Source organism: Eulemur rufifrons, chromosome 10 (genome assembly GCF_041146395.1).
Source record: "Eulemur rufifrons isolate Redbay chromosome 10, OSU_ERuf_1, whole genome shotgun sequence".
In the NCBI taxonomy this organism is placed as follows: Eukaryota; Metazoa; Chordata; class Mammalia; order Primates; family Lemuridae; genus Eulemur; species Eulemur rufifrons.
Genome location: NC_090992.1, coordinates 13,364,126 through 13,377,472, shown reverse-complemented (window position 1 = coordinate 13,377,472; position 13,347 = coordinate 13,364,126). Strand labels below are relative to the sequence as shown.

General features: G+C 48.4%; 1 protein-coding gene across 1 annotated transcript in view; it reads left to right on the top strand.

The window, feature by feature from the left end:
- The window catches only part of SH3PXD2B (SH3 and PX domains 2B), a 94,358-nt gene that overhangs the window by 18,289 nt on the left and 62,722 nt on the right, over nt 1-13,347 (top strand). The window contains exon 2 of the mRNA XM_069483850.1: nt 11,610-11,690. Coding sequence (XP_069339951.1) covers nt 11,610-11,690 — 81 coding nt within the window. The remainder of the gene's footprint in view (nt 1-11,609; nt 11,691-13,347) is intronic.

Genomic DNA, 13,347 nt, shown 5'->3' with positions numbered 1-13,347 from the left:
GGGCTGTGGACAGTGAAGGAGGCCAGGCCTTGTCTAAAAGCCCCACTGACAGTTGCCTTGTGGCAATGTGGACGCACAGCGTCAGTGATTTGACTGCAGGCTGCTGGGTTACACCCTGTACCATATATAGAAGAGCTAAAAGTGGCACAGTGCTATGGAAACCGGGGTGGACAGCCCAGATGCCCACCCACTGGGCCTCTCCAGGATCCTGGAGCTTCTTGGAGGCCAATTTCACTGCTGGTCTACGTCACTTCTAAGAGTTCTCCAGATTCAAGTGCTCTGGGCAAATCATTGTGCAAGAGGCCTGAGGGGCACAAACAACTTGCTAGGGAATCCAGACACTGTCAGTGGAAGTGGAAAGAGTCCACAGCTAAGAGTGTAACCCTACCCAAGTCACCGTGCCTCCCCGCTCCTCCATATCCCTATTTGTAAATTGGAGGGGTTGATCTAGACCAGGGATGCCAAGTATGTAGCATGCGTCTCACTAGCCCTTGGCCCCTGCCCACCCCTGCAGACATTGCTAATGGAACACAGAGCTCTGTCTTGCAGACGCTTCTTTCTCACAGCCCAGCTACACTCCTGCCTGCTCTTGAGATGTTTTCTTTGGTCACCCAGCTCATTCCGGGCCACCCATCAGCACTGTAGAGCTGGAAGAAATCTTCTGGCTTGAGAAAGATTTTAGCCCATTGGTTTATAAACAATAAAACTCCAGATACAGTGAGACTGGCAAGGAATTCTACTAAAACAGGACTGTCATTATCATCCTACTGGGACCATTACAATTTGAATATCCACAAACTCCCTGTACTATATATTCTTAATACAGTATTATTCTTCAGATTGACTCACTTTTTTCACTTAAGTTAAAGGGAAACTTTAGCTGTCTACGATAAATGGAAAACCAGCAGCGCTTGCTAGAAATAGAAGGAAATGAAATTCAAAGGAAAAAGAAAATCAACGTGTTAAATTCTTCCTGGCTAGTGTTGCCTGTTCTGAGGTCTTCTACTCCTTCTTTAAGAAAGGAGACCAACAAATGTTGGAGGTGTCCAAAAAAAAAAGTAAAACCTCTGGCCACTGCATCCCAGGACCAAAATGCATTAACTTTCTCATGTGACCAATGTGGCAGCCCCACCCCCTTTAATTAATTTCTGCTGGGTTCTTTGCCAACCCCAGAAACCCCACCAAATATATCTGCAAAGCAAAGTGGACTTGCAGGACATTCCCTTGTGCCTCAGAGGCTTTCTTAGTAGGGCGGGGGTCACCTTATGTTTTTGGGTTCACGTGATGGAAACCTATGAATGAGATCACAGCACGCTCAGGCAGGGCGGCAGCTGTTTAACATCATCCTGCCCAAGGGATGGTGTATCGGTGGAGTTCTGGGGCCCTTCCAAGGGCAGCAGCCGAGGCAGGGATAAGGCATGTCAGCTGAGGCAGGGGTTCCGGGGGGCTTGCAAGAGGCGTCTTAACCCATTTCTGGCCCACAATTTAGCTTTGCCCAGGCCCAGCCCTGTTGTTTTTCAAGGGCCTCTGAGCTTCATTCTGGCTTAAATTTTTTAATTGATACATTATATTTGTACATATTTGTGGGGTACATGTGATCCTTGGTTATATGCATAGAATGTGTAATGGTCATGTCAGGGTATTTAGGGTGTTATTTCCATGTGTTGGGAACATTTTAGGTCCTCTCTTCTTGCTACTTTGAAATATACATTATGTTGTTATCTATAGCCACCCTACTCCGCTATCGAACATTAAAACTATTAGAACTATTCATGGAAGAACTGACCCCTGGCTGTTGACACTTGGAAATGGACCCCAAATTCCTGTATGCTTAATAGGGGCCCTGAGGGCACTGGGAGTCTCCACCCCATTGGACTGGGATTGAACCTGGCAAGGGAGGTAAGAGTGAAGGGTTGGGCAGCATTCAGTGACTTTTTCCCTCAAGTCCACGAGTGGAGATTCCAACCAACCTGTGTTCTTATTCCATCTTTACAACAGCGTATGAGGTAGGAAGCACCAGCACCCTTACTCTCATTTTTCAGAGAACACAGAGGCTCCAAAAGGCAAAGGACTTTCCCTGACTCACTTAGTAAGATCAGGGCTGAGGCCCCATCTGCTGGCCCCCAGCTGTATCCCCAGTCCATGCGGGCAAGTGTCCTCCCACCCCCACACGGGGTCCCTGTGCCATCAGCTGTATCTGTGCTCAGCAGGTACTCCACGGTGGCCCTAGGACTGAGCCAAGGTAACAGAGAAGATGCTGGCCTGGGGTTCAAGAAAAGAAAGTGCCCCATGGACAGGTTTCTTCCAGTCCTAGAGAGTGACATTGTTTTTTCTGATTATACAAGAAAATGAAGTATCAAAAATCTGGAAAACACAACAAATCATCAGGAACAGAATTTTAAAAGTCCCCCATATTCCTTCCACCCCTAAGCAAACCACTGATGTAAGTGTATGCAGTCATTGTGTCACTTAACAACGGATAGGTCTGGGAAATGTGTCCTTGGGAGAATTCGTCCTTGTCCAAACATTATAGAGTGCACGTGCACAAACCTAGGTGGTGTAACCTACTATACACCTATGCCAAACCGTATGGCCTGTTGCCCTGGGCTACAATCCTGTGTAAGCATGTTAAGGTGCTGAATACTGTGGGCAATCGTAACACAGTGATAAGTGCTTGTGTATCTAAACGTAACTGAACAAAGAAAAGATACATTTAAAATATGGTGTTATAATCTTAGGGGACCACTGTCATATTTTCAATCCACCATTGCCAGAAACATTGTTATGCTGCACATGACTGTGTGTGTGTGTGTGTGTGTATATATATATATATATATATATATATAAACAAATACACACATATGCTTTGTATACAGTACAATCATTCTTCATGGATTCCATATTTACAAATTTGCCTGTTTGTTACAACTTATTTGTAACCCAAAATCAATATCGTAGCACTTTTGCAGGTATTTTCAGACATGCGCTGTGCAGAGTGGTGAAAAATTTGAGTCACCCAACGTGCACGTTCCCAGCTGAGGCTAAACAGTCAGCGTACTCTGCCCTTGTTTCAGCTTTCATATTCTAAACCAGTGTCCTCTTCCTAGTCTATTTAGTGCCACATTTTTGTGCTTTTTATTGATTTTGCTGTTTAATGTGGCCCCCAAACACAGTGCTGGCGTGCTGACTTGCTGTCTAGTTAGTGTCCCTAAGCACAAGAAGACTGCGATGTGCCTTATGGAGAAAATCTGTGTGTTAAATAAGCTTCGTTTAGGCATAAGTTGTTGTGCTGCTGGCAGTGAGTTCACTGTTGATGAATTAACAATATGTATTAAATAACGTGTCTTTAAACAGAAACACACATATAACAAAGTTACATATTGATCACTTGACGAAAATGGGAACCTAGGCTCGCAGGACCTTAAGCCTGTATTTCTCCTGGGAGCAAAATTAAGTATTTGCTAATAAATCGGTGTCTTGGCAACTTTATAGAACATTACTGCAAATAATGGGAATCAGCTGTGTGTATGTGTGTGCACACACCCACACATTTAGGTACAATATATATAATTACATAATTTTTTGAGATTGAGATTACATTGTTTTACTTCGTTCTTTCTACCAAAGATAACGCCTGAACTTTTCCCCTCCATTTCACAGAATTGTTTAAGTTGCACAACGCCCCCCGCCCGTCATGCCAAAGGGGAATTAACTAGAAGGCCCAGGCCTGGTTGTGCGTCACGAAAGCCTCAGGCGGGCGGGCCTGGGAAGCAGGAACTGGAGCACCGGCCTGCGCCAAGCAGGGCTCTTCCTCTCCTCCCCCTGCACCTCTCCCTCATTTGCCCCTCTCTGCAGACCCAGCGTCTCCCCACCTGCCGAGACGCCTCTGGCTGCAGCTCCTCTCCGCTCGGATCTGATTCCAGGGCCCTGAGAAAGAACGAACCTGATTGGCCTGGCTTAGGTCAGGTGACCATCTCCATGGGCCAATCAGCTGTAGCCATGGCGCTAGGCAGGACAGGTGGTACTTGGACAGGTGTACCCTCACCCATCTGCCAAGGGGCTTTTTTTTTTTTTTTTTCTTTTTGTGTTTCCTGCCTTTGAAAAGGGGTCCAAGTTTAAGAAAAGTGGCTTCTGGAGGCCCTGGCACAGGTTGGTCCTCAGAGGAGGGGCCCCTGTGACGTTGGCCACGAAACACCTACCATCGTCCATGAACGGTGTTCCTTGTCCTCTCAGTAGCAGCTCCCGGCAAGGTGGGGCTGACTTGGGACTCCCTGGGACAGTCCTCAACCCTAAGTAGAGAAGGAGAAGCCAGAGCAGATGAAGGCCTGGCCCCAAGCAGGCTCACAGGTGTGTAGCAATTGGCATTTGGGCCAGATACGTGGCTCCCTTCTGCTCAGAGGCCTGGGGTTGGGATGGGGGCTGTCAGGGCCTTCCTCACAGGCCCCCACGGTGGGGGACAGAGCCCGGATCATCCAGCAGCTGGGAAACCTATGCTCCGGGCTCAGCGAGCTGGGCCTGTGCTCCTAGGACCATGGAGGGGCAGTCCCTCGGCACCTCATGGGACCCGGAGAACAGAGAGGCAGTTGGAGAAGGCGGAGCCCTGGGGAGATGGGCGTGGGGTGGAGAGGAGGGGTGGGCTGTGGGAAGTTCATTTGTAGGGACAATGAGCAGGGACATGGGCGCCCTCACCTTTGTGTCCCTGCGCTCATAGTGATGGTGATGATAGCTTCTCATTATGGAACATTTACCACATCCAGGCACCAAGCTAAGCACTCTACATGCATGTTTTGTTTGGTCCTTACCCTAACTTTGAGGTTGGTAGTCTTGCAATGCCCATTTTTCACAGATGAGGAAACTGAGTCACAAAAAATCACTTTTTGAAGTCCACGAAGCTAGTTGAGAAGGAAGCAGGATGTGACTCCAGGCCATCATAACCACTGAATTCCTCAATCTCCTGGAACAGTAGGGACAGTAGGCGGATGTACTGCCCACTCGGGACAGAAACAAGAGCTGGCATCTCCCCGCTGGCCCATGGTACAGCTGTGGCACAATTTTCTGGTGCAGCAGGGCCAGCAGGGTTAGAGACAATCTGGGTTAAAGACCTCACGCTGCGTGACATCAGGCACTGTACCTCTAAGCCTCTGTTCCTCGCCAGGAAGCCTGTTGGCTGTGGGGATCTGGGAGAGACCCAGTTCCAGCTGTCTGTACACCTCTGCCCCCGCACCCTTGCTGTGGCTCAGCCCACGCCACTGCCTCCCACCCTCCCCCCACCACCGGTCTGTCTCCTTGCTTACTTAGAGGAAGTGAAGAAATTCAGGACTCCTGGCCCTAGTGACACTGGGTTTGTGATCAGGTTGGAGAGTCTGGACTTGGTTTAATTGCGCAAGCCCTACTGCTGAGGTTGTATAAAAAGAGATTTAGATGATGGGTAATTCCGGCTCAAGGCCTCCTGGGTGGGAGCAGGGGGAGCCCCCCTGACCCTTCAGCCCCAGTTGTGGTCTCTGTGCTTCCTTGTTCTTTGATCAGAGGGAGAGAGTCCCAGATGTTTCCAAAACTTGCTGCTCTGAGGGGGTGGTGTTTGCAGATTGGAGTGAAGCAGAGCAGGGGGCAGAGAGGACAAGCCAAGGGGTGGGATGACCTCAGAGGCATGGCCAGGGTCCCTTCCCACAGACCGCAGGCCTGTCCGGGAGAGACAGTCCTATTTGTGAGGGCTAGGCCTCCTGGTTCTCATTTTCCTTCCCATTTATTCATGAAGCTTAGATTTTCCACTGTGCTCAGGGCTGAGCACGCAGCAGTCAGTGAACAAGACAGGCCAGGTCCTTGCTCTCAAGAAATTTAGAGCCTAGTGGGGAAACAGACACTTACGCAATTATAGTGAAGTGTAATTGGCTTTGTGATGGAGAAACGGGTGCTAAGGAGACATATAGCAGGGTGACCCAATTGAATATTGGTGGGGAGGGAACAGTTAGGGAGGGCTTCCTGGAGGAAGTAGTATTTGAGCTATGGTCTGTTGACTTGTAGAACATCCCACCTTCTGAATTTGTCTGATTGCTTTCTTATGATATCATTTATCTTATTTCTCTACCTCCTATATTTCTTGTAAATTGCTACTTAGGTCAAGAGCTTGAGGTCAAGTTAAACATTTTTGGCAACAATACCAATATAGATTTTCTATATTTCATTTGCATCACCTTGAGGGCCAAACAATGTCTGGTTGTCCCTCTATTGGTGATGCTAGCTTTGGTCACTTGGTCACAGTTATACCAGTTTACACATTTTCCCTTTTGCTGGAAAAGTAATTGTGGGGTCATACCTTCACACTGTGTGACTGTCCTGTTCTCCAGCAACCTTTCACCCAGTGGTTCAGCATCCATCAAGGACCTTTCCGGAGTGACTGTGCCATTCCCACCAGCAATATATGAGTTCCAGTTGCCCGTTTTCATCAGCACTTGTTATGGTCAATATTTTTTATTTTAGCCATTCTAACAGATGACTAGTGGTATCTCATCACGGTTTCAGTTTGCCTTTCTCTAATGGCTCGTGGTGTTGACCGTCTTTGCACGTGCGTCCTTGCCATCCACATATCCTCTTTGATGAAGTATCTGTTCAGGTTTCTTGTCCATCTTATAATCATGGTTGTTTCCCTACTGTTGAGTTTTGAGACTTTTTAAAATACATTCTGGATATAAATCCTTCGTCAGATGTGCAGCACATGTTCTGAGGGCTGTACCATGGAGAAAGTTTTAGTGTCATTTCCAGAGAACATGACATGGAGTATGTAAATCTTCAGGAAATCTGCTTTTTTTTTAAAAAAAATTATTTCATTTTTTACATTGTGTTAACATATACATAACATAAAATTTACCACTTCAACCATTTTCGAGTGTACAGTTCGCTGGCATTGAGTACATTCACAGTTATGTGACCATCACCACCATCCATCTCCAGAACTTTTTCCGTCTCCCTACATGCCAGCTGTGTACCCATCAAACAACAGCCCCCATCCACCCTCCCTGGCAACCGCCATTCTACTTTCTGTCTCTGTGAATTTGACTACTCACTAGGTACCTCTTATAATCATATAGTATTTGTCGTTTTGTGACTGGCTTCTTTCATGAAGCATAATGTCCTCAGGTTTCATCCACCTTGTAACATATGTCAGAATTTCCTTCCTTTTTAAAGGCTGAATAATTTTCCATTATGTGAATAAGCCACATTTTCTTTATCCATGCATCCGTCAATGGACACTTGGCTATCGTGAATAGAGCTGCCATGAGGAAGTCTGTTTTCAGTTCCTAACACCAAGCCACAGAGCATTATCTAGGTTTGCAATGTAATCTAAAAGCCAAGGTCTAGTGTGTTAGGATTGTTTTGGTTCTAAGTAACAGAAACCAGCTCAAACTGGTTTAAACAAGCAAGGGACTATTCTGGGTCAGTGAAATGCCCAGGATTCGGGCTGGACCATTCACAGGGGTTCAAATGCTGCCACAGGGTCTCAACCCTCCTGTCTCGCTCTGGGTCTGCTTTCGTCTGTGTGGCAGGCACTTTATCCTGGTGTCGAGTTCCCCCTTCCAGCTAACCATTGCCATACACAAAAGGGTCTCTGCCCCAATAGTGCCATCAAAGTCCTAGAATTAGGTCTCATCACCCTGGCTTGGGTCATGTGCCTGTTCCTGCAGTGTCATGTGACCAGGGCTAGGCCTGGGAAACACACCCACCCCCATGAGAAAGACTAGGGCAGGGAGGGGGGCAATTCTCAAGGGAAATCAGGGTGCTGGTACCAAAGGGGCGGATGGGTACCAGATAAGCAGGAGCACAGGACGACCACTGTGAGGGAAAACTAACGTTGCACTCCTAGTGTGTGCCAGGCATTGAACAAGGCCCCATCTCCATTAGTCATTGTGGCTAATCCTCGGGGGAGATTATTGTCCCCATTTTAGAGAGATGAGTACTCTGGCCAGAGAGATCATTGCCTCGTGAGTCTCACCAGCAGCAGAGCTGGCTCTGGGACCCAGGGCATGTGCTCTCTCACCAGCCCCCAAACCAGGATGGGGACAAAGCCCTGTAGTAGGACATTTCTCATTAGAAGTTAGGTCTGTGCCTAAAACTGCAGATATCAAATTGTGCTCAGAGGTTGATTCCAATAAACCAATTAGGCTTGCTGCAGAGTCCTTGTACCGTACGTACAGAACTTGAAAAATTGTAAACATGAGATCAGAGATGAATTGCATAAGCAGATTTTTTTTTTCCATTTATGGGAGTATGCTTTTTGTCAGCTGTAAGAAAAAACTCTTTGATGATTTTTCTTTGTATTTTTTTCCTTGTTTTTTAATCTCCTTTGGCAATGTCCTTGACAGAGAGTCATCCAAACATGGCTTGAACATCCCCAGTGACAGGGACCTTTGGTAAGGTATTTGCCCTTTCTGGCCTCAGTTTACCCATCTGGAAGGTGAGGCCATTAGATTAGCTGCATTCTGTGGTCCCTTTCCGCTCCAGCTTCCTGTCAGTGGTGCAGAAGGCTCCTTACTGGTGTCCCTGCCCCTCTTCACACCATTTCCACTCAGCAGCTGGGGGGATATAGATGGATATTTTTAAATACATACACCGGGTCATGTCACATGCCTCCCCCTACCCTTTAAAACTCTTGAGGAGAATAAAAACTGGACTTCATATCCTGCAGCCCCTGGTCATCAGCTGCTGCCTCCTCCCCAGCCCCTGCCTCCCACAGCTCTGCCTGCCATGATGGTCTCCTGTTCCTCACACAGGCCAGGAACTTTCCAGCCTCCACACCCTTTTCCTACTTTTCTTTCTGCCTAGAACACCCTTTTCTCAGCTCTCGCATGACCAGCTCCTCATCCCTTGGGTCTCGGTTCAGAGCTTGCCTCCTCAGAAGGCCTTCTCTTCCAAGACCATCCGACCTAAGTCATCAGCCCCTTCGTACTCTGGCACAGCAGGCTTTGGGGTCCTTCCCAGCACTTGTTGTCATTTATAATTACAGACAGCTTTGCTGGTTTATTGCCTTTCTTCCCACTTTCCAAGGGCAGGGTCTGGATCTTTCTTGCTGCCCCCTGTATCCCAGCGCCTAGCAGAGGGCCTGGCATGCAGTAGGTACTTAATCAATGTTGCAGAGTGAATGAATGGGAACCATCCAAAATCTCCATTCTGAAGTCTTAAAGCAGGGTTGAAAGCAACAGAAGCAGACTTGAAGTCCTCTTCTTAAATAACACTTACCATGACTGTTTAGGTAGTTTTAGAAACATAGGTTTCTTTTCGTTGGAAGGTCACCTTTCTGAGAGATGGCTAACCTGACCTCCTACAGGGTGCCTTGGTCTGTCCTCTGGCTTCGTGAGTTACCAAGGGACAGCAAGCACAAACAAGGCGGGGTCGGGGGGCAAGATGCCCAAGTCCTCAGTGTCGAAATAGTCTGTTTTTATGAGCAGGGGTGGGGTAGGTATTGGGGAATCAGAGCACAGGGTGCTAAGAATTCTTGAATGTTTTCTCTCTGCCTGGCAAGGAGCTCAGAGCTTTGCCTCTTATAACCATCACAGCTCTGCATGAGATGGGCTTGGCTTGATGACCCCATTTTACAGATAAGAAAGCTGACACTCCAAGAGTTAGGAAATTGTGTGACCGATCTAGAGCTTCCTGACTCTAGAGGCCAAGTTCCTTCCTCTCTGCCATGCTTCTCTGTAATCAAATCCTTGTTGGATTTGGAGAGGCCATGCCTGATGAGCTCCTTAGCTTGGCATTCAAGGCCACCTCCCATCTTGTCCTGATCTATCTTTCCATTTTTCATCTCTTCTCACCTGGAGAACCTTCTCCTATAAGTCCACAGTGCTCACTCTGGGCTCTGGCCCCAGCCCCTGAAGCTGCTCTGTCTTTCTCCATTTTGAATGTGTGGGCATCGTTGTAAGAAGTCATTTGAAAAGAGACTTTGGCTAAAACCACTTTGGAAACCCCTGCTGGGCACAGTACCCCCTCACCCTGAGCTGGTTTTATTCCACCCTCATCCCCCTGCACCCATAGTCTCTCCCTTGCTCTCCTGTTGTCTAAATCCTACATGTCTGTCAAGATACACCACAGTAACTCCAACCTTCGGAGATCTGTCTCCTGTCCTGCTTCCCGTATCAATCAGGACTAGATTACAGTGTCAGAAACCCAATTCAAACTGGCTGCAAAAGTAATTCAAGAGAGCGGGTGTGGCCCAAGACATAATTATTGGCCCAGGGAACTGGACAGTCCAGGAATAGACTTAGCTTCAAGCAGAGCTGGACGTAAGAGCTGGGCTGTGTCATCAGGAACCTACAGAGGGTGGCTTCTTTCTCAGGCAGGCACCCCGCAGGCCATGATAAGATGGCCCCCAGGGGCTCCACATCCTCATGGCCTCACAAACTCAGTAGGGAACTTGCCTTTCTCAAGAGTTGGAGCAAAAGTCCCAGGGCTGACTCTTCCTGGCTCTGATTGGTCCGCTCAGGTCACATGCTCTCCCTTCACCAATCACAGTGGATGGCAAATGTACCCACCTCCTTATCTACAGGGATGAGCTGAAGGTAGGGAAAGAGGTTCCCAGCAGAAAAGTCAAGGTGCTGTGGTTGGAAATATTAGTAACAGATGTCCACTGCCCACGTGTTGGTTATCTCCATTTATGCATGTGTTGTGTCACCAGCTAACCCTCAGCTCACGGAGGACAGGGCCCTGCCTGTGATCCCCATGGCCTCTAACAATACTGAGCCCCTCGTGTTTGTACAGCATTTCTCTGTTTCCAAAGAGCTTTCACATATGTATACATTTTAATTGTCACAACTACCCTATAGCAAGACATAGTTTGTATAAGCCCAGAGTGGGTTCCAGGTGTGCTGACCCCTCAGCCCTTAGGTGTCCAGGGCCACCAAAGGCCCCAGCCAGGAGCTCTGACTTCCATCCAACAGCCACCTCAGTCTGCCCGAATTTGTCGTCGATACATTGTTTTCTGTATGTGCCGTGACTTGTGACAAAGGTTGAAAACACAGCTCAGTGGTTTATAAAATGGTTCCTCAACCTTAATTTCGTCAGATCCTCATCTGTCCTGGAAAGTCTAGGGAGCAGGTGCTGTTAGCTAAATTCACAGATGGAAAGACTGAGACTCAAAGGGAAAAAGTAACTTGGCCCGGGTCCTCATTGGTGGGAAGGGCATGATGGGCCAGCCTGTGCAAATATAAGATGGCCAAGAGGTGCAGCTCTCTGGGACTCCTCCTGACAAAAGTGAAGGCTTTAAGAATGGCTCTGGCAAGGTAGCCGGCCCTGTGGCTCTCTTGAGTTGAGCAGGGAGCAAGAAACCCTTACAGTTCTGAGAATCATAGCTTCTCCTAAGCTGACACTGTGCCAACGCTTCCCATACTTGATGCCATTTCATGCTTCGCACAGCTCTGGTGGTGGGGATTGTGATACCCACTTTATTGAGGAGGAGGCTGAGGCTTGGAGAGAGCAAATCACCCGTCCAGCTGGTCGTTGGCAGAGCTGAGATTCAAACCCAGGTCTTTCTGACTCTGAACCTTGTGCTCTCCCCGGGTCCCAGAGATGGGAAGGCCCCAGCTGGTGTTAACACCCATTTCTTCTGTCCCTCCCTACAGGTCTACATCATCCGGGTCACGTGGTCCAGCGGCTCCACCGAGGCCATTTACCGGCGCTACAGCAAGTTCTTTGACCTCCAGGTAAGGATTCAGGGTCTCTGGTGAGCTGCAGGGTGGACTTACCTTCCACTGTGACTTTAGAGTGCAGACTTTTTGTTTCCTAGACTTAAAAATGATTTCCATTTCTTTGAGACATAAGTAATGTGCTTTCTTCCCTTATGCCTTAATGTTTAATATCTTCCCAGAAAGAGAAAGGATACTTGTTGAGTGCTCCGGCACGGAGGGTAAGCTGGAAATTATTTCCGTGTGGCTCTGAAGTGCAGAGCTTGAACTTGAGTTTTGAATGATGATCATGTGTGCTGGCGAGCTCAGTTTGTTGAGTGTGTCTGGACCTCTTGGGGCCATGCAGCTTTGAAGACAGACCCGCATCTCTTGCTGCAACTCAGCCTCTCCGCTGGGCTCCACGCTCGGCTCCCGAAATGCTTGCTGTGCTCTGAGGGCTCTCTCGAGGCCTTTGCACTCTCTGTTCCTCACCCAGAACACATTCCTACACCTTCCTATCACACTCATGGGCTCGGGTAACCCTTCGGCCCTTCAGGACTCTCACCTTCTGGGGCGCTTTGTCTGACTTTGTTCCCTGGCCAGCACGGGCCACCTATTCTACACCCCCAGGGCTCTGTGCATCCCTGTACGTTGAAGTTGTCTGCTTGTCTGTCTCCCCCTCGAGACTGTGACTGTTATGGGCAGGAACCACGTCATCTCCTTCCCTCTCTCCGTAATGTTTTGTTCATAGCCCAGCACACCATGTGTGTCCAGTGAGTGTCTGGCGCATGCATGAATGAAGGAGTACATGAACACGTGAACACCACGTGCTCCTCCAGGGTCACAGGGAGCCAGGCAGAATGCAGACAGCTCAGTATAAGCTCGTGCCCACTAGGGTAAAGCAACCCTAACCCGTGGGTCCGTAGTTTCATCTTGATGTCACCAAAGTCAGGTAACTCACAGCGGGTCTGAGAAGCCATGGCTCCTCCAGATATGACACAATGGCGTTCTGAATGCCTGCCCCGGGAGACGACGCGAACTGGTGCCTTTTCCACTGCCGCGTGAGGGGCTGCGTCACCTTTCAAGCGGACAGGAGTCTGCATTCTGAGACGACTGTCTTCCTTTTCTCTCTGCAGCAGTCAGGACACTTCAGTTACAAGTGACAGAAACCCAACTCAAACTGGTTGAAATAAGCAAGGGGGTTTTTTGGCCCTTGTAACTGAAGAAATTCTTTTTTTTTTTTTTTTTTGTTGAGACAGAGTCTCACTTTGTTGCCCAGGCTAGAGTGAGTGCCGTGGCGTCAGCTTAGCTCACAGCAACCTCAAACTCCTGGGCTTAAGCGATCCTACTGCCTCAGCCTCCCGAGTAGCTGGGACTACAGGCATGCGCCACTATGCCCGGCTAATTTTTTCTATATAGATTTTTAGGTGTCCATATAATGTCTTTCTATTTTTAGTAGAGACGGGGTCTCGCTCAGGCTGGTCTCGAACTCCTGATCTTGAGCAATCCACCCGCCTCGGCCTCCCAGAGTGCTAGGATTACAGGCGTGAGCCACCGCGCCCGGCCAATAACTGAAGAAATTCTTCGGGCTTCAGGCACAGCTTAATCCAGGGTTTTTTCAGTGTCACCTGACCTGGCTTGTTCCTCTTTCACATTCCTGTTTCCATGGTATTGGCTTTATCCTCGGATCCCACAT